Below are 25735 nucleotides of genomic sequence, written 5' to 3'. Positions count from 1 at the left end.
GTCTGTTTACCTTTTGAAATTCCTAAAAAGCATTTACAATAGCTTCATTTAAGAAACTGATGAGAGAATGTCTAAAACCTGAACCAACTAAAGCAATAAAATGATGCACACACATTATTGCATCAATATTAAAATGCCTTTTCCTCTATGAACCATAACTTACTAACCTGTTTGTGTGTTTGTTTTTGTGCTATATCTGTTGGTTTTTGCTCTCCAGGCTTTGAAGCTGAAGACCATCGTGAGAGGAGATGCACCAACAAGCCTTGTTACCACAGGCCTGTGCAGAAAAGAGGTGGCAGCACAGCTTTGAGACACCACACTGAACAAACCTCCCTCTGTTACCACAATATATGTTGTTGTTTTTTTAAAAGTCAGCATAATTAAGTTATTTTTTATGTTAATATTTGTGAGTTTAGCAATCTATATGAATTACAACAGAAGTAAGCAAATGAATGTCAAGTACTTAAACTGATTTGATCTTTTTAGTGATCTTTGGTGAACAAACTACACGTTATTTTCTTAAACTAAACCAAACTAAACCAAAACGTAGAGGCAGTGAGTGAGGAACTAAGCACACTCTTTTTGCCTCCATAGGAATTAAGAGGAGAAGTAGCAGCCAGGTGCTACTAATCAAATGCAATTGATTTATTGATCATCAGTAAGTGTGAGCACCTCTATAAAAGCTGAAGCTGGCCAGCTTTGCTAGTTTGAAGTCCATCATTCTACAGTGAGAAAGATTGTTCACAAGTGGAAAACATTCAAGACAGCTGTCAATCTTCCCAGGAGTGGACATTCCAGCAAATTAGGGAAAAGGGTGTTCAAATCATGCAATGCTCAGAGAAACAGCAAAACCCAAGAGCTACATCTGAGAGTCTGCAGGCCTCAGTTAGCATGTTAAATGTTCATAAGAGTACAATTAGAAAAAGACGTGAGAAGTGATTAGAAGTGATTGTAAAGTTGCATCACAACATTGTAGGGAAAATTACTACTTCAAGTTATTGCTGCTAAAGGGGGTTCTACAAGGTATCCCGGAGTGTTCTTAGCTTTTCACACACTGCCTCTGCATTTTGGCCTAGTTTTTGTTGAATAAATAATGACTCAGAGTAATATTTCACGTGTTGTCTTTCACCTAAGGCTGTAATCAACTCATTTCAAGACCTGATAATGATGGTGTATTTTTTTCATGAGTATCTATGCAGTGAGGTAAAACTAGCAGACATATGGGCCTCTTCAATATGATTTCAATGCAATATTTGAGTTTTTGTTCTGTCGAAGCAATACGACATTAATTATTCTGTATGTCCCTGTGTTTATTCTTCTATCTGTATGCTGCAGCCATGGGAGTCCCAGTCATTCTGCAGCACATTTCCCTATGAGATCGTGTGCGCTGACTCCTGGGGTCAGTCTCTGCTGGTTGCCACTGATGCAGCGGGGGTCATGCTGCTGGATGGTGAGATCATTCTAATCAATATCTCAAGTGCCCTCTAAAATATCCACACAATACTCAACACAATGTCAAGGCCAGGAGCTGCCATGATGATAATAAAGACATTGTCCTTGTTTCAGGCCCTGATCCAGCATTGTCCAGCAGTGGTGAGTGACACTGTCAATTTTTGCTCAGTTTTGATATTATTTTCAGATAGATTTTACTCCTCATTTGATGATGTGATTTTGTATTGTGTTTCAGAGCCACAGACTCTTCCCCCAGTGCCAGTGTTTGACAAAACAATGGCGGTGAAGCAGCTGCACGTTCTTGAACCTCAGGACCTGGTGATCACCAGAGCTGACAAAGGTAGGCTTGGACCAAGAGGATGATGCTGTATAATACTTCCTCTCTGCACATCACTGTCTACTACTGTACCATCCTTTGTCATCCTCACATTGATCAGAACAGTATTTACACATCAGCATCTCTTTCATTATCCTCAACTAATTAATCTCTCTCATCTCTCTGTTGAAGACACATTTATCCTCTTCACCTCTTCTGGTCCAGAGAACTCATTGATCTCTTACTGTGATCTAAAGAAGCTGACCTTTAGAGACAAATTCCTGAATGGGAGATCAGACCCATGGAATATAAATTAATAACTAACCACATGCACACATACAGACACACACACTCACACAATTATTATAAAGAAGTCCCCTTGGACTAACAAACACCAGTAGGATTTGTCTCATGTTTGCTTCAACTGGAACAGCACATAATTAATTACCCTGCAGATGATTAGCTAACCCTAATATTGACAAACAGGGTCGACTTGGGTTTTATAGTGATTATGTGATGTCAGCGCAAACATTTGTCACGACTGTGTGTGGGCTTTGATAAAGCTTCTGAGAGAACAGGGACCTTAAGAAGCCTTCTAGTAATCCTCTCACAGTACGACAGCATTGTCGGGTTGTGGGAGGATGCTTAAAACAGAGCCGGCAAATTAGGAGTAACCTTCAAGCTTAACAGAAGCTGCTTCTGTTTTGTTTCCAGGGAAGGACGCTCGGCTCTATGTATTCAGACTCAGCACGATCAAGAGAGGCCTGGAGGAAAGACAGCTTGTCCGAAGCAAGTGTGATTGCCGGGAGAATAAACTGGAGAAGACTAAAGGTACAGCACATGAAGAGTATACACACTGTTGAACATTCTGCAAACTAATCCCGACAATATGCAAGCAAAATATCCCTTAAGCTATAAACACCGGTTTTAACTCGTGAAAATTAAACTTCTCCGAAGATAATAAGGTGTTCATGTGCACAATGAGACAGATATGCTTGTCCTGCTCATAATAGTAATTAGAGTGGGGGGGACCTTTGCTAACTAAAAGCAAATAATCTGAGACCTCAACTGTCAGTATGTTAAATGTATGAACTGATTATCTTATCAACTTACTGTTTATAAAATCCCATTTTTCTTGCTGTCATTGGACTGCAGCTCAGTGGTGAAAGACTGTCTGTGAAAATAAATAGGAATAATCTGCTAAAAGACCTTGCCTTTTTAAGTTGATATCTGATTCGGTATTATTTTCAGTGTTTTGCCTCCTTGCCTTTTGTGAACTGGCCTGTATTCTGAAGGATAAGAGCCAAATGTGATCTGATGTGTTACATTTATTTGACCTTTTTGGTGTTTGGCTAACAGCTTTATTGGTTTATTACTGCCACGTAAAGGCAACTGTGGTTACAATACTGGGGCCAGAATTCGGTCAAGCTATCCTTTGTCCAGTGGATACGCGTGGAACTAGTTTTACAAGAAAAGAGTGGAAAAAAGGGTTTTTTTTATGTTTATGTTAAACAAATGCTTGTTAGTGAAAATGGCAAAAGTTTTGTTTCACTATTTATTTGCACTTTTTCCCAAATATCATAGAGAAGCAGATGTACATGAGGAATTCAATCATTTTTATACCAATGTACTCAATGAAACTTGTACATTGTTGCAAAACTTTTCTAAACTGGAAAAACAATTAAATTCTTCACCATAAGGCTGTAAAACACATGTGTACACTTTCTCATTAGTGGTAAGTGTTAAGTTTTTCACAATTGTCTATAATTTAGTGATGAAGACAACAAAAATGGAACTAAAGGACGTCCAAATCAAGAACAACAGCTCCAGTATAATGCCAACCACTGGCCAGAGCCAGTTGTAAATACCTTTCCAATTTTAGTGGATGGTGTAGTCCACACCACAACCAAAAGATTACAATAGTGGCAAGCTATACTGTTAGGATCAGTTTCAGATTAGAATCATTGCTGTTATTATGTTGTTGATTGAGGTTTTCTCTCATTAGAATTTTGGAATATTCCTTCAAACACCTACTCTATCTGCACGTTCTACTTGTTTCTTTTAGCTTTGGCAGAAAGCTTCACAGGGTCAGTCAGTCAATGACTAGCTATCTGGTTAACAAGTTGTTTTTTTTTTATATTTAAAAAGAAAAAGAAATATCTAATAAACGTGAAGTCTGTCCGAGAATATATCCAATTTGCAGTTGAAACGCTGCTGTTCTGATATCAGCTGTCTTGAGATGGCTGCATTAATCTGTGGGATGATACCAGGGAATAGCACCTGCAGTGCAGCTCAGCAAATGTCCAATGTACTGTACTTTCAACCTCTCCATCTCCTCTCCTCCTCTTCTCTTTGGCCCAGGTTGTCATTTGTACTCTATCAACACCCACCACGGCTCAGAGCTGAGAATAGTAGCAGCCATCAGGACCAAACTCCTCCTCATTACCAGGAAACATCCACGTTTCAGCGCTGTCGCCACAGGAGCAGACTCTCCGGTGGAGGAGTTTCAGTACATACGGGTACGTAAACTTGAAATGAATTAAATGAAAGACCAATTTTCTTTTTAGATTGAAAAATAAGTGGGTGAAGATGACAGTGCTTGAGTTTGCTTTTAAATTTGCTGTCGATGTACTCATTTCTCCCAACGCAGGACACTCACGGGACCAGATAGTGGGGGTTTTAAATGCTTATTTACATACATACATTTTGAATGACATTTTTTTCCATCGTGCACAGCAAAGAAACCAAACATCAATCTGCTCACAACAAATAAAAACTGCGGAATAACTGCGGAACCGATTCTGTTTCTGTCAAAGTAATCCTGGGATAGTCTGAAAAATCAGTGAAACTTTAATAACATATTTGGTATCCTTTTCTAAAGGTGGCTAAAGATTGCAGCAGATGTGGGACTTGCTGTCACTGAATCTATAGCACATTATAGAAGCTGCAGTCCCAGACCAAGAATGTGATTATCTGCAGAGGTGTGGCATTGTACAATGACAAGAGTGAAAATATGAATGTGTCCCATCCTCTCTTCAGGAAATCTGTCTGTGTGACCCGCCGGTGGTGATGGCGCTGGTGGATGGTCCAACGGGGGAAAATGACAACATGATTTGTGTGGCATACAAACATCAGTTTGACCTAATCAATGAGAGCACCGGGGATGCCTATCGGCTACATCATGTCGATGCCAACAGGGTGAGGCACATGTTCACACCGCAGACCCTCTTTTTCTCTATTTGTTTCTATGTGATGCTCATTAAAGCAGAGTATAACTGAGAGCTGCAGCTGGCCAAGTCAGAGGCTTTATTTACCTGCTGATTACCAGGCTGCTCAGGTGAATCAACACATTGTCATTCATAGCCACCAGCTGTGGAGGAGAGACAGGAGAAATGTGTGAGCAGACTGGAGGAGGAGCAGCTGTTCAAAAAACACTGTGCTTTAACTAGAGTAAATAATAATATGGAGCTTACATGCTGTATGTCTTTGGAGTACCTTACGGGAATGTGATCTAACATTATTTTTTAAAACATTCCTCATATCTAGCCTTTGGATCACGTTCAAATGATTTCTTTAAAGTGACTTGACTTTGCCCGCAGGTAAACTTTGTAGCAGCAATTGATGTATACGAAGACGGGGAGGCAGGTCTGCTCTTGTGTTACAACTGTGAGTCTCCCTTTGACTCTTCACATTTCAGATGTTATATGATTCAGGTCTCTATCTCCACTGTCAAAGCTGAGCCTTAATGTTTTTCCTCTGCCACTTGAATTAGAATCATAGCGCAGACTGCACCAGAATATTAAATAGATAGAGATAGATTTTCAAAATGCAGCCATCGACAGCTTTTGCCTGCGTTTTTTGAGTTTGAGTAGTAAGATAAAAAGGTGTAAGACTTCACTGAGATAAAAATAGAATGCTGCTCTTAATCATTGTTACACACAATAACAAAAAAAAAAAAGAAGAAGCCTTAAATCTGAAATGAAACCTGTTTTTTTGTTTTTGCAGATATTTGTTACTATAAGAAAGTTTGTCCGTTTAACGGCTCCACACCAATGATCCAGTCCAATACACCTGATTTCCACTTCAGCTGGAACCAGATGCCCAATGCTATTGGTAGGTTGTTATGGCAACAGTGCTTGGACCCCACCCTGCCCATGCTGCTGGGCCTGGCCGGAGCTTGTATCACCATGGAAACACCATGTGTGACCACCAGCATCCAACCGGCCTCTGTGATTATGGGCATGTGTGTTTTTGTGTGTGTGCCTGTGACTGTGGATGTTATTATTAACGCTGGTTGGTACTGAATCTGGAACTGTGATAGCAAAATGACTCCCTTTTTTTCTCTTTGCATTTAAAATGTTCCCCTTCTTTCAGGCACACATACACATCAAAGCAAGCAGTCCAAAGAAACATATTGGCAATATAAAATATCCATTAAAGCTACTCTTATTTCTATTTTAAAGCATGTGATGAAATAAGTGAATGACAGAAATTTATTTTTGTTGAGATTGGCAATGAAAATTTTCCTTTTTGCCAATTTAGGTGTATTTACATTTAACTTTTCATTTGCTGATTTGATGAGAAATAAAAAAAATGATAAGTGAATGATGGGAATTTTGCCTTGCTCATCATATTTAACAAGCAAACATCTTATTCTCACAGACAAAGGGGATGCACACAAACAAAATACAATTTAAATGTAAATGTTATAGTTCTTCATACGATAAGAAAAAATAGTTCATATGCAATAAGAAATGTTACATCCTTATGGATTGAGAGGGGAAACCTGACGTTCTCGGTCAAGTCTAAAAGGAAACATAGTTGTGAAAGTTAACAACTCTGAAAAGAAATTTTAAAGACCTCTAATTTGTTTTGAATACATCATTCCACCATCAAGAAACTCATGAACAAATTATGTAGATCTCTAATGACTACCAATTTACTCAGGAGTGGATGCCCTATCAAATTTAGTCCCAGAGCAGAGTGTTTGATGCAAAAACAAACCCATTTTCTCTTCAAAGGATCTGTGGGAAACTGTAGCAGAAAGATTGCAGTTTGTGAGGACAAACTACTACTTTCCACCACTAATAATACAGCATGGTGGTAGAATTGTTATGGTTTGGCATTGCTTCATTTTGACATTGCTTCTCAGTGAATGGGCAGTTTGCTAATATACAATAGCTGTGAATTCAACATTATATTAAAGTGTGCTTGGAGACAATTCGCCTTAAAGATGAATTTGAACTTTAAACAGTTTATTGATTCTTCACATGTCAACAAATCCACCGAGGGATAACTTTAAAATGGTACGCAGAGGGTTTTGGAATAACAAAACCCAGTAAAAAGTTTGTATTAAACGGTTTTAAATGGGAAGTAAAGGTACATTTAGTGGACAGGTATGCTAAACCCATAGGAGATTTAAAGATATCATTAATCAATTAGATGATTTATAATGAAATTTAAGGTAATCCATAGCAGACCCATGGCAATACAATCTGTTTTAGCATCTTTAAGCTTGATGTTTTATTTAATATGTCTATTACAGAAAATAAAGTATTAACTCCCTACTAACGACTAAAATAGAGTATTTTCTAGCTAAACAGCCACATGTTTCCCTCTATATTTACTCAATACAAGCAGAACTGAAAAGGAATGGAAATACAGAACCTAAATCCATTGGGGTGCTAACTGAACAACGCTTGTTTGTTTTTTCTGGTTGCACTTAGTCCACCTCTCAGCTCTTTGCCTATTCATTAAAACGTCTGGTTGATATCAGGCTGGACCTCATTAACACCTCTCTTCCTGCCTACTTGCACCTGTTTGAGTACAAGCCTTATGGGTTGAAAGGTTTTTGCAGCTTTTTTCTGTTACTCGCTGACCCTCTGTCCTCTGCGCTCAGCCTGCGCTCACCTTGTTGCACATTTTGCATCAAGCAGAAAAGAAAAGGATCTGAAGCCCACGAGCAAGCGACTCAGCCTTATTCTTGTCACTCCTATTTTTTATATATGTTATCAGTTAATGCTCAAAATCTCATTCTGGGTGAAGCGGATGTATGTCTCATAGTTTGCGGCACTTGAGCAAATTTTGAAACGTTTCACATTTCTGTTTTGTTGTCATACTTGGTAGAATCTTTTTGAAACAGCACTTTGTTGCTTCCTTTTGATCACATGCTGGCTTCTGATCTTGCATATCTTGCAGTTTGTGCTTTCCCTTACATCCTGGCCTTCACAACAGACTCAATCGAGATCCGACTGGTGGTCAACGGGAACCTCGTATACACAGCAGTGGTCCCAGAGCTACAACTGGCTGCTTCTCGGGTCAGTATGATTGACGGCATACTATCATGCTCTTTCTTTTCTTTCGTCATCAGCTCTTATTAACATTGATACTTATTATCTTGAGTTACTTTATGTCCCAACTCTGTTTTTTGGAAATTTAAGTGCTTAAGATGTGTTGCTGCAGCAAATTTGGTTGTACCTTAGCAAAAGTTATTAAGGATGTGAATGTTTGCCGTGGTCCAGTGTCACACTTTACTCTGTGTTATTGAAATAGGTCTTTCGGCTCTCTCATTTCAATCAATCTTTATTACCCCAGTGGGAAATATGGCTGACATGCTGCATGGCTACAAAGCAATACTACTGTCATAATTTATACACTCAGATCATTCAAAACAGAACTCTATTTTTCTTTTCTTATTTTGCCTCCTGCCTCTATCCTCTCTGTAATATTCCCTGCCTTCTTTACATGTTCACTATCTCTGTTTTAATTTCATTCCCTCTCTCTGTGTTTCTGTTTTTCCACCCACAGTCAGATATCTATTTTGTTTCCTCGGCGCCGGTGAGCTCAGCTTCCAATTGCAGTTCAAGAGACACCAGTTCTCAGAGTTCCCCACAGACGCCCACCGGCTACGAGATGCCCGTGTTTCCTTCGCCACTCGGTGATGGTAAGCCCTGCGCATCAGAAGCACCAGAGGGTGTTGATATTAAAGGCTTTACTTTTGGCAATGTTGCCTTCAGATCAGTTTGACTGTAAATGCCATCATAGCCCAGAGCTTGAAAGCCATTTATATGAACTCATTTTAACAGAATGGCTCTATGAAAACCGCAGCCTTTCTCCTCCAGACTTATGGATAGTTTCCCACAGTTTAAACATGTGTGTTTTTTACATCTTTATCTCTCCTGTGACTCTTACTTTGTCTTTTCTCACTTCACAACACAGACATAAATTTAGTTAAAATAACCTTATTTTGGAAAACTTTGATTTCCTTTCTATACTTCTCTTCTACTTAACTGTGACTTGTATAACACTAACAATGAATTATAATATTTTTGAGTCATTTCTTCAAAAAATGTTACTTTAAAAGAATTCTAACCAGAAAAGCCCATTCATACAACAACTTCAACCATGTCTAATGACCCACTTGAAGGTTTCAGTTGTGTATTTCTCAGCAGAGACACCCACTCTTTTTATACTGTCATCCCCCTTTTCTTCTCATTTGGCTGTGTTCACTGCATTTTAGGGTTACAATATTTAAGCAAAGTGCATTTAAACACCACATAAGATATGTCAGTGCAGCATTGTTCCACAGGATTGCGTGGAGATGTGGACGTGTTTCAAAATACATCAGCACTGTGAAAAAATCAGTAATTAACAATTTATTTATTTCAATTGCTGCTTTGTTATGCAGCCACCTCCTTGCTCTGAACACCACTGCTGCTCAGCAGGATGGTGTACTTTATATTTCACTAAAGCGACATTTACAGAACATAGGACACAACATACATTTCATGCTTTCGAGGCTTCCATTCAGGTCCTGTCCACACTAGACAAACGTTTCCCTCCTTGTTAGCTCCTCCCACCCACATGCAAACAATGTTTTTAGTCAGAAAAATATGCTTTCCAGAGTAAAGATTTTATAAAACTCCATTTTCATGGAGTTCATGGGAGCGAGGACATCTTTTTGCGAGTGCCCGCTATCGCTTTGTGTAAAGCAAATGTGTTGTAAACCATAACAACAAAGGAGCGAAGCAGCAGAATGAATCGGATTACTATTTTAGTTTAAATATTCAAATTAATTGTTACCTATAATTTCAACAACCGTAGAAATTCAATCTGAAAATAAGTTGCATTAGAGAATGGTAAAACTTAGATCAATATGATATGTTGCTTGAGAAAAAACAACAAATTACTGAACAAGTGACAGACAAATTACCTTCAGATCTACCACCACCACTCAAGAACTCAGCAGAGGCAGCGATGACGGACAATCAATGTGAGCCCCTCCCTCCTTTAAGACCACTTTCACTCTCTCCCCCATCTGTTATGGTGTTTTTCACCATTGAGTCTCCCCTCCCCCTACTCTTGACTTCCTCCAGATTGATACAGATGTTTTCACAACACACAGTTATGCCAGTCATCATCAGCTGATGGACTGATAGATGAGGGAGACGTCAGTTCCTCTTTCTTCATTAGACCTTCTAGCTGATAATGTGACGTAAATGTTTCCACCTAATTGCAGTGACAGCGGTGATGTACAAGGACTGAGGAACACAATTATTAAATTGGTTGTGTACCTGCTGCACCATCTAGCTGATTTTTTCCTGAGGGGAACAGCTATTTACAGGTCCCATTAAAGCTAACAGGGATGAAGATGTGACTGTTGCTGCTGCAATTAGCGGAGGGACGGGATTTATGCTCTTAGGCTGGTTCGGGTAATCACTTCTCTCAAAGGGATTTTCATTTTCTGCCGTGTTTTAGCTGGTTATGTGTATAATTCTGCATCACCCGAAAGTCCAGAGAGAAAACCTACCGTGTTACTCTGTGTTTGTGTACCTAAATGTGTGTTACTGTGTGTGTTCGGTCTTTGTAACCCTCTTCTTCATCCCTGGTTCAGATTCTATACGGATCCCCTATGGTACCAAGCTTTCCCTGTACATGTCTAAGGATGCCGAAGGTACTGCAGGATTCTCCCACAACTCGTCCTCAGCTCATAAAAACACTCATAATGATGCCACTCTAACATGCACATGCTCCCAAAGTATATCACCCTGTCTGCTCCAAGGCAGCATGCTGACTTGGACGTTGGTTGAATGTTAAGTGAACGTTATGTCTTCCCCATCCCCCCTTCTGTCTTAACTAATTAAAGCATTAGCATGAGGAGAAAATGGGGGGGGGGGTATAAAGTGAAAAGTGAGACAGAGGTGAAAATGTCAATCAAGGCGGAGGGTTTCATAATTACGGGGAGAGAAGAAGAGGAGATGCAGAAAAGGTATGCACAAGAGAGGAAAGGGAGGGGTTGTGTACATGTGGGAGGATGGGGGAAAAGGCAAAGAGGGAAGGAGAAGACACGTCTGCCGCAGCATGATTTACAGATTGCACTGTCGCCATGGAGACTTTTGTCAGCCCTCTCTTCGATCCAAAGTGGGAGTCCAAACAGCGGTGCCACAGTTTGATGGTGGGTGGCTGTCGGGGGGGGGGTTCTGAAGAAGGGGAAGAAAAATTGAAGGGCTGCTGACAAAAATCCCATCCTCTAACTGCCTGTGCAGCCGCTGTATCTGCTCCTTGGGGAGGTTTTCATTTGATGTAATTGCATCAGTAATGTGAACAAGATGCTGTTACTAAGGTGGCTGCTGGCCACCACCTATCTCCACTGGCTGAAACACACACCAAACACCTGCAGCAAAACAACTCTGGACAATTTGAATTCAATTAGCCCTGAGAACATCCCAAACATTTATGTGTCATTCATTTGCCAGTGTAATGAAAAGTGACACTTCCCTTGGTTCAGAAACAAACGCATGTGGAATATATTGATCTCTCTGGGATTATATATTCCAAATAACTGCATGCTGTCTTACACTTTGCCTTTTTAGCTGTGCAGCATCATACCAACATGAGAATGGATCCGTAACAGCACTAACACAATGTACCTGTCAGACATGACCAGTGACCCTCTATTTTTCTCCATGCCTCTTTACTCCCCCCATCACCTGCTGACATTTCAGATGAGACAGTCCTCTTTGTGCAGCGTAGCCTCCACTTTGATCCATTCTCATCAGTGTTGCCATCATCCTGCTTCAATGGAGCAGAGTGTGTGGCTGATGAAGCCCAATACTGCCCCCTGCTGGCACAACGGAGAACTGTCGCTTGGCACACTGCAGTTTTGTGGGCAGATTGTGTCACTTAAAAACACTCCAAACACCCATTTAATGTGTCCCAAACGGACTTTAAGCTTAATAGTCTTTTCTGAATAATAAATGGTCTGCTATAAATAACTACTGAACAGTTACATAAGCTTTCTGTTGTAGGGATGATTAATTTGCAGATCATCTGCTTTTTCAGAAAATACAAAACTATTAATCCCGTTTGAATTGCCCTCATTTGAATATGGAGGTTTGATTCTATTGGGTGTGCTCATCAGTGTGTGAGAGTTGCTGTTTAAGTTTATATCGTGTGATATTAAGATAAATTTGCATGATTTAGTCTACAGAATGCCAAAGCGTCTACATTGGTGCAGAAATGCTTTTTAAATGAATGAAGCTGCTGTTTTCAATTAATTTTGTAACAGAATCCATGGTATGTTTGCTTTTTGTTTTCTTGGGAATCCTGATTTTCTCCTATTATATCGCTCAAGGTGAATAGAGGGTTCAAACCCCAGAGTTTGAAAAGGATAGTAATACATTTTGTCTCTAAAGCTATATAACAGAATTGATTCCGAATTGATTCCGTGTCCATGTGGTAGATATGAAGCTGAAGCCAGCTGATTAGTTGAGGCTTGTGTAACATCAAGTCAGGAAAAGTGTGTCAAATTTGTTACATCAGATGTGCATCAAACATTAAGCAACGATATTTGAAAAACCCACGACTAATCCAAAATGAATTGCTACTTGGCAAAAATAGTCAGACACTTTGCGGTCTTAATTTGTTTTATGTTTAGATTAGGAAACAAAATTAGACTTTTAAATCTTTTTTTTAAATTTGTACAGTAGCGAGGGTGTTCGCAAAGTACAGTTTTGTTTATTCTGTTATTCCTGACATACACTCTTTTTTTTGGAAGTCTGTTACCAAACTGGAGACAAACATCACAAATTAAAATTTTTGTTGCTGACAAACTCTATAGATACTTAGCAATGTTGTAACTAAACACTAAACCACTTTAAATATATTTTCCATATTTCCACATGTTTTGTTACCTTTATTTTCACATGCAAAATACAGTATGTCGGCCACTCTCTCACAATGAAAAGTATAGCTAAAAATTATAAATGAGAAGATGTTTCTGTAATCTGTGAATTGGTGCAATTAAAACAACACTGATCTGAAATTATTTAAGACACAGGGCATGATTCTGCTGTAATACAGCAGCAAATATCAAGCTTTGTTCTAAAATACTGTTTTGGCAATAATATTTTGTTTTAACAAGACAGTTTTAACAAGCTTAAAAGTCAATAAGCATGAGCACCTTTACTTTCCAACACAGCCTGAACCCTCTCAAACAACCTTTCTGTCATTTCTTTAAGTAGTCTTCAGGAATAGTTCTCCAGGCTTCTTTAAGGACATCCCAAAGCTCTTCTTTGGATGTCGGCTGCCTTTTGTTCCGTTCTCTGTCAGATGATCCCACACTGCTTCAATAATGTTGAGATCCGGGCTCTGGGGAGGAATCATCCCTCCTGTTGCCACTGGTTTTCAGTCCACTTCTTGTGTCATTTGGCATAGCTCAGCCTTTTCTCCCCGTTTCCCTTCCTTAAGAATGGCTTCTTGACAGCCACACTTCCATGGAGACCATTTCTGATGAGCCTTGGGCCAACAGTAGATGGATCAGCTGAAGGTCCAGATTCATCTCTCAGGTCCTGCGTCAGGTCTTTGCTGGATTTTTTTTCAATTCCTAAAGGACATCACTTTCAGATACTGTTCATCAGCTGTAGATATTTTTTTAGGCCTGCTCCTACTGCTTTTGGCACATCAATCTGTTATTTGTAGCAGTTTTTTTTATGCTAAATAAATTGGAGTTACATGGAGTGGGACGAAAAATGAGTGAAAAGGCAGCATATGTCCAAAGAGAAACTTTGAAAAACTTTCAGAAACACTAAAGAACTACTGATTGAAACAACTTTAAAAATTACAATAAAGTTTGGCTCCTTGGAAGCAAAATGTAAAGAAGTAACGACTGACTCAAGGCTCTTATCTAGCACTGTAATTAAACTTTGTGGCAACAAAATGCAGAAGTTGACATTCTGTTGGGCTGATGTCATGCTGACAATCAAAGTTAGTTCAACAGTTCAAGGTTCGTTTGTTTGAAGAGGTAATGTTTTTATTGTAACTTCTAACAGTAATGTCAGAATAGATAGAATAGATTTCAAACAAAGTGTTCAGTGGCAGAAAATGTAATATTCTGAAAAAATGGTTGTAGCAACAAAAAAAAAGTGCTTCATACTTTATTAACCGCCACATATTCTTCTCCCTTTCTCTGATCTCCTCGTCTTGTCTTTGCTTTCTTGTCTCTTACCTCTTGTTTTTCAATGCCCTCTCTCATCATTTCGTCCTTTATTTCCTAACTCTCCATTGTGTTTTCCATCCCTCCTTTTCATGGGATTTCATCCTATCAGGTGAGGCAACATGTAAGCACATCTTTAAGATCCCCCTGTGTAACTTGGTGGGCCGCAGCATTGAAAGACCCCTGAAGTCCCCACTGGTCAACAAAGTGCTGACTACACCAGCTCCCACGATGGTCCCCTCAACCCCTCTCATCTCAACACACTCATTGTCCTTGTCCCGCATGGAGATCAAGGAGATAGCCAGCCGCACACGGAAGGAGCTGCTCGGTAAGACTAAAAACAAGCACACGATAAATGAAAACATTCATTTTGTGTTCATTTTAATGACTTCTATTTGACTAACCCTTGTTAGGACCAGCGGGATAAGCGTAGTTCCCAAATGTGAAACTCATGTCCATTTTCTCTTATCTCATACCATTAAAGGCTTGACAGAGGAGCCGAGTGGGAAATCGTCAGACAGTGGATCGGTCAAACAGAGAAAAATGAGCAAAAAGAACACTGAAGAGGAGCCCAAAGCACGAGCACTGACATCAACAAACAGCGACAGGTGACGAAAACAACATCAAAGGCACATTTAACAGACTTTGTGTAATGTTCTGAGCTTAAGACGTATCCGTCTTTGCTCAGCAGGTTAGCCTCAGACTCCGTCGAAGCAGACCTGGACGTCCAGTTGCACTGTTCATCCAGCTTGGAGGCAGAGCTAGAGAAGGTGGTGCTGCGGGAGGAGAGTCCACCTCTCGCCAGTGCATTCACCCTCTCCACATCATTTGAAGAAGATGTCCTGGACCTTAAGTGAAGACAATCCCGTTGTGCACTTCTCTGCTCACCCACTCTTGTACAGTCACTGTTATTCTATTGTTTTGCTTTTAATTTGTTTGTTGACCTTTTTATCTAGTCCTCTTTTGTTGACATCCCGATGTGTGTGGTGCGAGTGGGAAGACGTGTCCGTGCGCGTGTTTGTCCTGTGTGAGCAGTCCCTCAGCCACAGTGTGTTGGTTGTCCGTGTTGGCCCGTGGCAAATAATCCAAAGAGGCGGTGATGTTGTGTGATATGGTCTTGTGTATTCTGGCGAGCTGTGTGGGAACAGTTTGACCCCAAACCACAAATTGAATGTAAATCCGCACACTAAGGTACACAAAATTATGTCCGTTCACAATTCCCTCTGAAGTCACTAAATGTGTGTTGTATATTCTGTGATTATTTCAAATCCGCTTTCAAATGTTGTATGATATGCATATGTATGTGTACACCTGTTTATACGTGAAATTGCATACAGTGACAGGCATGTAATTCTGTCTGGCCTGTGATGCATATTTATAGATATATTATAAAAGTAAAAAACCAATTTTATTCCCACACTTAGTAAAAGTATGATATTTTATGCTCTCTGCACATTTGAGTCCTTAAGCCTCTCCTTACTCACTACTTTACAGATTGACAGGGCTGGAGGCAAAGTCTCCACACAAGTGCCATTTCCCAACATCCTCCATTGAACTAGTCCTCCAATGACCATCGTATTCTGGCATCTGACAGTGGCAGCCATGTTTGTAGTCCACACTGGATTACAGTGTTGATCCAGAACTCTCTGTAATGCTGGGGACACTCACTTGAAGCCACATTATTTGAATATTTCACCCCATAATAAAGAGCTAACCTTAAATCTGCACGACTCAGCTCTTTGGAAGCAGTTGAACCACAAAATAATGCCAAATAAAAGAGGGTAAAGCCAACCACAGCCATCAAAAATTATGTGTGTGCGATGGTACCGCAATTTTAGAGAAATTTTAGACAAAAGTTTTAATAGAACATATGGTCATTGAATAAAGTTATAAAATAAATTTTACAAGTAAAAATAAGCTAGAAAGGCTGTTAACTAAACAAAGAACATTGTGTGTGAATCATTTAGATTGAGATATTAAGATTAGTTTTTTTTTTCCTCATTTTTTTTATCCCTGTGGCACATTTAAAATCTACAGCACCTCCACATGATTCGGTTGACTGATCAGTTTTCTGATAAGTTTTTGGTCAGAGCCTGACAGTTTAAAAAAAAAACATTTTTAGCTGTTTTTCCAACATTTAAACTCTGAGACATTTATTCCTGGTTGTTTCAGCGATCATGAACATTTATAACGACTCCATAAAGTTAGAGGACTCAATGAATTATCTATTTTCGTCTTATAAACAGTGTTTACGTCAACTTCAGAGTTATCGCTACAGCTGGGAATCTTCATTGTCCAATTCAGCACTTACTGTTACATAAGTGCCTGAAAACTAATTAGATAAGGCCTCACCTCAGCCAAAGACTGACATCTACTTTGATTAGGCTCACATTCTATACATACGGTGTTATAATGTGAATGCATAGTATTTAGCATGGAACCATAAAGCCATCTCAGATCATTAATATGTGAAACTTTCCCACCATCTGTCCCATAGTGACATCTGTATGGCAAAACACTCAGGCCCAAGCACTGGTTGTGCACCATACTACCCATACAAACACACAACAGTGCAGACTTAAACTGATGAATAAAGTCAGCATATTTGTTTGCCTGGCTGTACGTGAACCAGGAAGTGACCGTCAGTTTGAAGAAGATTGAAGACACAATGAACCTTAATCAGATCCATGCTTTGCTAAGGCTATAATATAGGATATGCCCTTTGTTCCCTGCTCATAATCATTGTTGCAGGAAAATACCTAATCGGGTTATTTTCCCAAGTTTACTTTAAAACCACACAATATTTTGTGAAAGCAAGTATTTCAACCCATGAGAAATTAAACTTGTAAATTCATGTAATTTGTTCAACAATTACAGCAGTTTATACGTAAAGACCACAAAAACTAGGTGTTAGACCAGAATCTTGGTACCTTTTAGCTCTGTCAGCTCAGCACCTGCACAGCCCAGGTGGAAACAATCTCCTGCAGTTATCTCTGATAGGATAAAAAGGATCCTGATGAAAAAGCAGCAAGTTTCTACTCTAAATGCCATCACTTTAATACTTTGGAGTATATTTCTCTCTATATTAAACACATAGGAAGTAAGAACAGCCCTGTGTCTTAGTGTAAACAATAACTCTTAAATCATGAAACAGGGAAAATGAGCAGAGTAGAAAACAAGTATTCCTTATTCCTTATTCAGGAATCAAACTGGAAGTAGTTGTTCTCACTGCTAATGTTGATATGAGAGCGCCTCTATATGATGGTTTTACAACACAGCAGCTGTCAAATATTGCATGAGCCTCCTATTTATCTCTGTTTTCCCCCAAACCGTTCAACTTTTCCCCTGCTTGCCACAGCATGAATCCCTCCAACACTATAACACAACTTGAATAAGGGGAAAAAGCCGGAACAAGATCAGTGAGGGGGGATTTTTCATTTCTTTTTACAAAGATCTGCTTCAATATGTATCATCAGGGTGGATGACTAACGGGAACATTGCTTCTCCCAGTTTTGTCTGTCCTTTTTTTCCTGCACTTCTGTTGAGTATTCTTGATTTCTACCTCCCCTTGGCATTTCACCTTTTTTTTTTTTGTTCTGTTTTTTTATTGGAATCTATATTTCCTGTTTAGATTGTCGCTGAATTTCTCTGTGATATCAAAATTAATGAAAATTTTAAAAAAACAAACAAAAAAAAAACACCAAGTGTCTTAAAATATTGTATCGCCATCGTTTTTAATGCCAAGTAATACTTGTAAATGTTTGTGTATCAAATGTGGCCTCAAAGGAAACTGAACTATATTATTATTATTATTGTTATTATAATTATTATTATTATTATTTGAGCAGTTATTTTGAACAAGTGCTGTAGACCACTGCTGTGAAAGTAGTTGATTCTGTTCATTGATATGTAATAAATATTTATGGAATTATAACTGGTGCTGCTTGTTTGGTTGGGTTAAGTATATGCTAATCTTTAATTGTGTGTAGGGAGCAGACTGTATATGATTATTTATACTATTATATATATATATGCCCCATGTATGATTATATACAGTCAGTGTAAGGGAGGCATAGAGACAGTCTTTAACCAGAACTGTACAAAAAAACAGTTATGGGTAGAGAATGGTATGCTTTGGCATGTGTATCTTTTACATGGTGTCAGTATTTTGTCTATTAAACCTGATGGTTATAATCAGCACATCGTAATGCGCTTATTGAAAATTGAGCCTCCGCTGACTTCCATTGGTTAATATGAATTTGTCATTCTAAAACATGACCTGAAATCTTAAGAGCGTAGAACAATAAATATGTTAAAGAAAGTATAAATTCTATTTTATGATAATGTTAAGATGCTAAATGGTAACATTAACATGCTAACATGTGCATAATTCCTATTCGCCTCAGACGCTCTTTGTATTATGTGCCCAAAAACTATGTCAGGATGCCCGCAGATGTATATTTCTGCTGCTGTTGGCAAAATATCAAGAAGTGTGCTCATTGCTGACTAAAGATTTGAAAGTCAGGCTTTAATTGAGTTCCCATTGGGAGCAGCTTCATATCATCTTTATGGTACTAAATTTCTCATAAAAGATCCCCATCTTTAGAAAAACTACCTCTTTAAAACACTTCAAACTGGGAGATTGAACAAATTTTATGTAACAAACAATGTTTTATATTTTGAAAGGGATTCTTAGGTTCAAGCTACTGGCCAGCCTGTGTAATAACTTATACTCATTTAACCAAAACCGCTTTTAAAACACTAAATTGCATAACTTTCGGACTATATTTTACAGTAACTTCTACCAGATCAAACTATAGTTACTGCTCTAATTCACAGGTTTTCACTTATTACACAAAAACAAAATGTGAAAAAGCCAAAAGTTTACTGAGTACCACCTGTGTTACCATTCAGGTTCATCAGTAGGAGCTCAGGTGTGATTGTGCAGGAAAATCTGTTGAGCTGGAGTGTGACAATTGGAAACAGCTGAACTCTCCTGCTCCTGTGCTGCCCATGTGTGGCCACAAGGTGGGGGTAAATATTGATGTAGCTACTAAAAAAAAAAAAGAAGAAAACTGTCAAAACATTCCCCTTGAAGTAATTTCAAGTAATTTCTCATGTGTAAAATGAAGCTGTTTCTCACTAGTAGGCCTAGTAGCCTGCAGGCCCTGAACAATAGACCATCTATTCCAAAATAAACAGTTCTCCTGAGAGGGAACAACCAGCCAATAAAGACAAAGCTTATGTAAGAGTGTTTTTTTTTACCCAATGTCGTACATGATCATGAAATACACACAAAATTATTGGATGGAGGTCATGAACCATTTTTCCTTTTACTCTGAGGGGAAAGGCTCTTTGAAACGACCACAAAGTTAGTGGATACACAGCATATAGACACACCCCTATCCGTTGCATGAGAGCATTATGTTTCACCCAGCTTATATGTATTGTTAATGCCTAATCATTCAAAGCAAAGGATTTTCCAGTCCTCCCACTTTCTGGATTTGCTGACTCTTTTTTTCAAGCTTAGTCATCTTAACTTGTTGGATAATTGCCTGACAGATTAATGGGGATCGTGTCTTTTTTGGGGTGGAAAATTGTTGCTTCAGGTTACACAGTAGATAGAAGCTAGCTGGCAGATGGAAATAAAATTGTGCTCAGTCTGAATGCATGGCACTGCAGTGTCTGTAAGTACATATATGGTTTCCCAGCACCTCCTGAGCCCCTCAGGCTACAACAGTGAACACAGCACACCACAAAGTCTTACGCAATAGGTGCGGAATGCTGGAATTTTTCCTCGGATTTCTGGCTCATCCCACTCTCGCACACAAAGTGGGGCCCCATCCCACTGAAAGCCAGCTTCTGTAGGATGAAGCAAACTCAACAATGATCTGTTAAATTTACAAATGAGCACACTTTCAGGTAAATAGATTGGGACAGGTTGGTTTTTAAATGTTTTATTAACTATAAAAATATTTCAGTTGAGTCAAAAACATGACTGTAACAGAATAATAAATAAGAGAGAGTATTTTTTCACAGATTATTACATATGAGAGCCTTTCCCTGCAGACTGTTTCACGATTTTTCAGTTCTTTCTTCTTCCTTTAAAAGTAGTCTGAGTTTCACTCACACAGCTTTTGTTGAACATAGTATTGAAACAATTTTTAACTCAACAGATGGAATAGCCACACAGGAAACAGACAAAGCCACGATGAGGAAGGTAACAGTGGTGGTCTGTGTTGTGTGTAAACAAAAAAAGAGGTTAGGGTTAAACATGCAGTGCAGCTCAGCTGGAAACTAAAGTGGCTTCAAATCTAAAACTGTCTGAGTTTTAAATCTTAACAAATTACAGAGAAAATGAGCAACAACCTTCATTTATATCTTCAATACACAAGTGCAGTGAATGGTGTCAGATGTCAAATATCACACTTTAAATACATTTAAGATACTGTCACATTTTGAAAATATGTCAACTGAAATACTGATTGAATTTCACAAAACAACAACACTAGTGTAATCACACACCTTCTATTGCACTCCCACTATATTCCCAGAGCACCACTGGGGGCCTCTAACTGCTTTCTCTGACACATGTCACTAATCAAAGTCATTGCAGTGATATTTTAAACAGCACTTCCAAGTTCAGTCCCTCTTCTATGGATCTTTAGGCATATGCTGCGACTGACATTAAGATCTGCACAGCCATGGAAACACAGGGTATCTGTGCAACAGAGTAGGCCAGAGAGCGGGTTGGTGCTTGCAGGGCCAACAGGTAGGCAATGCTGTGCAGAACACGGCCCATGAAGAATACAAGGAAGTGAATGCGGGCCACTGACAATGAAGGTCCAGTCAGGGAGTAGATGGCACCCAGGAAGAGGAAGGGGAGGATGTTTTCCAAGTCGTTAATATGAGCCCTAAAAGAGAGAAAAATGACAGAATATAAATTAAACTTTCAATGTCCTGCTTAGCTTGTCTTGCTTGCTTTTAACTCTCAGGATGCAGAGAGTTGAGTGGAGGTTATTATTGTTTCAGCATGCATTTCCTCTCGTTCTTTGTATGAGCTTTAAGTCAGAACCTGAAAGTTTGTCCATTTAGGAAAAGCATTTGCTCAAAAAGAAAAGTACTTCAGACAGCAATTTTACATCACAAGTTCTCGGTGGCCTGTGGAGTTTGTCGTTAATGTGCCATTGAAAGCAAAAAGAGCAATTTGCTCAGATTACGGTAACAATGAGTTTCCGGGGGGCAGTTACAGAGCGATACCAGTCTGGCAGGTTTTCCTAAATAAAAGCGATCCCAAGTTGCAACTGAGATAGTCTGTCTCAATTGTTTGTGGCCATTGTTTGTATGTTAAATGGGGCACGGTGCAGGAGAGTTTCTGTAAGTACTTTTCAATTACTTTTGTGAGAAGCCTTTGGAAAAGTGCTCTAATTTTTCAATTAAAAAAATACAAGAAGCAATTAAATAAATAGCTAAAAAAAACAAAAAAAAAAAAGGTGAGTTCTTGTTCACTGCCATTTAAGATGGCTCTTTGTAGTATTGGAGTATTTTAACAAACTTGTTAACTGAGATCTCCAGCAATGTACTCTGGACACTCTGATTTCCGACATAGTATTTCTCAATCATGCAGTGATTCATTCATATTTTGACTTCTTTGGTAGGGTTTAGGGTTAGGTTTGGGTCTGGCACGGGGATTTCTTGTATGAGTAACTCTGTAGATTCTATCATTTCTCTACATCCATTTCATCCGATTCAGTTCATGTCACATGCAACGTTTCTAAGAAACTATACATCTTTGTACTGAGCTGATAAGGCCTGCAGACCTTCAAACATCAGTGAGTCTCCAACTAGATTTACTGTGTGAAGACAGCAGGACTCTCCTGCAAATCTGTTTTACAGCACAAGTTCTCGAATAGTTCAGAACAGACAGACAGGGGAAAAAAATTTATGAGCAGAAACACATCTGCTCTCTCTATTTTTTTTCTTCTTAACAGATGTTTTCAGACAAGTTTAAACAAATCCTTCACAGGCTGCTAGAGGAAATAATGTACTGGGAAATGCCCTCTGAGTGGGGATATGCCACCAAGTAGGAATCATCCTTAGCATAAAATATAGAATTAACACTTAACATTTTTTCTTATCTTTGCAGATTTATATAAAACCATAATGACTATTAACGCTTCACTACTGATTTTGTTGGGGTTTGTAAACTCTTACCTGTTACATCTTTCCACATCTGGATCCGCTCTGTGATATTGTAAACCTCCGTGTCTCAACGCGTCCTCGGGGTTGGCAAAAGCCTTCAGAAAATCAATGTAAAATGAATCAGTTCACAGCGCACAAAAAAAAATGAAGATGTTCTCTTTGTTTCGAAACTTTCTTAACAGCTCGTCTGAATCACTCACCTTCTTACGCAGTCTCACTTGTCCCGTTATGATCGCTATAACGTACATTTTTATCACCAGCAGAACGGCGTAAAAGACAAAACAGGAGAAAACCTGGTTTTTTATCATGATTGGTCTTTAGAAAGTCCACAATGTGCCGCTGTGCAATCAAAGAGGGGCTCCGAAGTTGGTGCGCTGCTGAAAGTGAGAGTGGGGCTGAAAGCAGAGACTTTTTGTAGCCTGCAGTCGGTCATGCCTCCTCCCACTAAAACAAGTAATGATGACAAATTGAACCAAACGGAAATGTTTCATTCATGACATTTCCCTGACTGAGCAGGGAAATCCTTCCCGCAGCAACTATAAATCACGTGCACAATAGTAGAGAAAACTAAATTGCACAGTAACAAAAGTATTTTTTCATTGATTATTCCTGATGAATTAGCAATATTTTTTTTAAAGACTTTTAGAGGAAGTAGGAATCAAAAGGGCCCAGATTAAACAGAACTTCACCTCTGATATGTCCTCTGCCATCCTTGTATCCTTGTATCCTTGTAAACTGTGTATCATACCCCTCCTATTCTTCCCTGCAAAAATGACTTACTGTCCCCTCCCTATCATTGTCATCATGTGTATTAACATACCCTGCCAATGGCTATGAGCAAAATACTGTTAAACACCCAGTACAGCCAATTTCAGAGCAGGTATTTCTTCAAATGTAGAGGTTGAATGTCTTATTGTCATGGATGGAATAAGGAGTGTCTAGCCGAAAGTTCTGCATAAGATTATTTGTTTGGGTGTCAGTCAAATGACCATTTTGGGAAATACAAAATTCAAAAGAAAAGCAAAACAACCATAGTGAGTCGTATCACTAAAATGAGTTGGAAAAATGACTAAAAATTAAACTAATTGATGTAAAACAATCACAGATTGGTTTTATGCCAAAGGAAGTCTGTCACAGAATCATCCACATCCCCTTCCAGCCCACCCAAATTTGAACAGTTTAGGATAAACCTTTTGTGCATCATGATTAATAGGTAACAGATGTGTGTTATGCTGTTGGCAAACCATGCACTATCCCCATTGCTCACTGTGACACAGAGTCTGACTTCTGGAGCTAACGCTTTTTTTCACTTTTACGTATTGCGGTGATGATACTTTCTTCATGTGAGTCTGCTGGCAAAACAAGGGCAGTGAAGTTGGTTACAAAACACGGAAATTTTCCGTTGCGACATACAGTCTAGTGGAGCACTTATTCGGTGATGTAATTGCTCAACAGTGTAACCTGTCATTATTCGATGCCAAACAGTGTTATGAAAATATTGTTTCATGCTACTGACTGCTTCTCAACTTGAAGACAAATTCAATTTAAGCCTTGTTGTAATTATTTACTATTTAAATTTTCTCCAACTTTTCAATACTACAGTTCAATGTCAATGTACTTTTAGGACTTCACACAGTAAAACAATTACCTTTCAAATTCAAAATATACAATGACAAAATTGTTTCTATACACAAGATTTAGAAACTGACACACTGATTATACAACCCAACAGTACCTAACTAGAAAATGCTACACAGCAGCTACAACCATAAACTACAACCTTTACTATACTAATCATTTAAACACTACAAAGCAAAAAGAGTTCTGTTTACATTTTTACTCAAGTGAAAGTGCTAAATTTTAATTTGATGGTAGCATTCACAAAAGTTGGGGCGAGGGCTGTAACACAAAATGCTAGAAACGTAACTAAAAATGTTACTAAAAAGAAAATGCCTTGAGGAACACGTGACAACTAATTAGGTGTATTGGCAACAGGTAAGTGACGTGATTGGGTATAAATAGAGCACCTTAAAGAGGCAGAGTCTCTCTCTAAGCTTCGTCTACAAATTTAGAATGAATTTCAGAATACATGTTTTCTATGGGGCTGCACGGTGGTGTGGTGGTTAGCACCATCACCTCACAGCAAGATGGTTCTATGCTTCATCCCCACCTGGGGCCTTTTTATGTGGAGTTTGCATGTTCTCCCCATGTATGCGTGGGTTCTCTCCAGGTGCTCTGGCTTCCTCCCACCATCCAAAAACATGCATGTCAGGTTAATTGGTGACTCTAAAATTGTCCTTAGGAGTGAGAGTGAGTGTGCATGGTTGTTTGTCTCTATGTGGCCCTGTGATGGACTGGCAACCTGTCCAGGGTGTACCCTGCCTCTCGCCCGATGACCACTGGGATAGGCTCCAGCCCCCCCGCGACCCAACCAACGGATTAATCAGGTATAGAAAATGGATAGATGGATGGATATTTTCTATGTTCTATTGTGAATTAGTTGTAAATCCTTGGGGTTGTATTAAAGGTGTCAAAATTCTAAATCATAATGGAAAGTATCCCATTTGCGGTTTACATAATTTATAATTATAATTATAGGTGTCATATTAGTAGACCTTCTCATTTAAACAGCAGCAATGTAGAAAGTTTATGAGCTGAAATTCCGTACAGCATACTATGTGTTTGATCACTTTTGGGTTTATTACTTTTTACTTTGATACGTTAAACCCTTAATTCATGTAATAACCTGCAATTATTTTCAAGTACACCATTTAAGAAATGCAGTCTCCACCATTGAAATGTAGCAAAGTTCAAATAGAAAATGGTTTAAAAAAAAAAACACTAGTACACAAAGTAATGTACGACAATATTTTCCACTTCGAGTTTTTAAACAAAATTTGTGTATTCTTGTTCCTTTGTCTTAAAAAAGTAATATGTCTGTTAAAGGGAACACAATTCAATGAAAACATGCACGATCATCCCATTTATTTCAAAGACACCACATCCTTTGCATACAGCATCTTCTTTATTTTCACATTGTACAATAGCAAATCTTGGTTGGGTGTCAGCCATCAGCGTGCCAGTCCAATGTGAGCGAGCTGCCTGAGCTGGTGTCATCGCAGCAATCCTCGGCATCGGAGAAAGAGGACATGTAGTGGAGGCCTGTCACTCTGTGGTAACCTCCCTGGAGCATCTGTGGGTAGGTGGTGAGCTCCACGGCCCTGCAGCCCGTCCTCCTCGCCCTCACAGTCCACATGTCAACCAGCTGGGAA

At 39.0% G+C, this 25735-nt stretch overlaps 2 protein-coding genes across 8 annotated transcripts in view; one reads left to right on the top strand and one right to left on the bottom strand.

Annotated features, from left to right (window-relative positions):
* garnl3 (GTPase activating Rap/RanGAP domain like 3) overlaps nt 1–18195 on the top strand; it is a 73067-nt gene extending 54872 nt beyond the window's left edge. For 3 of the 7 annotated variants that reach the window (XM_072371315.1, XM_072371313.1, XM_072371316.1), the window contains exons 17-31: nt 218–292; nt 1336–1450; nt 1567–1593; nt 1688–1792; nt 2483–2599; nt 4130–4287; nt 4808–4966; nt 5368–5434; nt 5774–5881; nt 7967–8085; nt 8576–8711; nt 10662–10721; nt 14374–14589; nt 14746–14869; nt 14950–18195. In XM_072371315.1, the coding sequence (XP_072227416.1) occupies nt 218–292; nt 1336–1450; nt 1567–1593; nt 1688–1792; nt 2483–2599; nt 4130–4287; nt 4808–4966; nt 5368–5434; nt 5774–5881; nt 7967–8085; nt 8576–8711; nt 10662–10721; nt 14374–14589; nt 14746–14869; nt 14950–15118 (1755 nt within the window). In that variant the 3' untranslated portion in view covers nt 15119–18195. The remainder of the gene's footprint in view (nt 1–217; nt 293–1335; nt 1451–1566; nt 1594–1687; nt 1793–2482; nt 2600–4129; nt 4288–4807; nt 4967–5367; nt 5435–5773; nt 5882–7966; nt 8086–8575; nt 8712–10661; nt 10722–14373; nt 14590–14745; nt 14870–14949) is intronic. The other 4 variants (XM_072371319.1, XM_072371318.1, XM_072371314.1 and 1 more) reach the window with 3 other exon arrangements.
* Nucleotides 18196–20202: 2007 nt separating this feature from the next.
* ptges (prostaglandin E synthase) lies at nt 20203–22961 on the bottom strand. Its single transcript, XM_072371320.1, has 3 exons — nt 22664–22961; nt 22476–22558; nt 20203–21175 (listed from the first exon to the last, which is right to left on the bottom strand). Exons 1-3 carry the CDS (start codon nt 22769–22771, stop codon nt 20926–20928), a joined length of 441 nt encoding a protein of 146 aa, XP_072227421.1. The 5' UTR covers nt 22772–22961; the 3' UTR covers nt 20203–20925.
* Nucleotides 22962–25735: the final 2774 nt, after the last annotated feature.

This window comes from Leuresthes tenuis, unplaced genomic scaffold (genome assembly GCF_036924035.1).
Source record: "Leuresthes tenuis unplaced genomic scaffold, fLeuTen1.0.hap1 SCAF_19, whole genome shotgun sequence".
Taxonomy (NCBI): Eukaryota; Metazoa; Chordata; class Actinopteri; order Atheriniformes; family Atherinopsidae; genus Leuresthes; species Leuresthes tenuis.
Note: the sequence above shows the minus strand (reverse complement) of the source record. Positions and strands in the feature narration are given on the sequence as shown.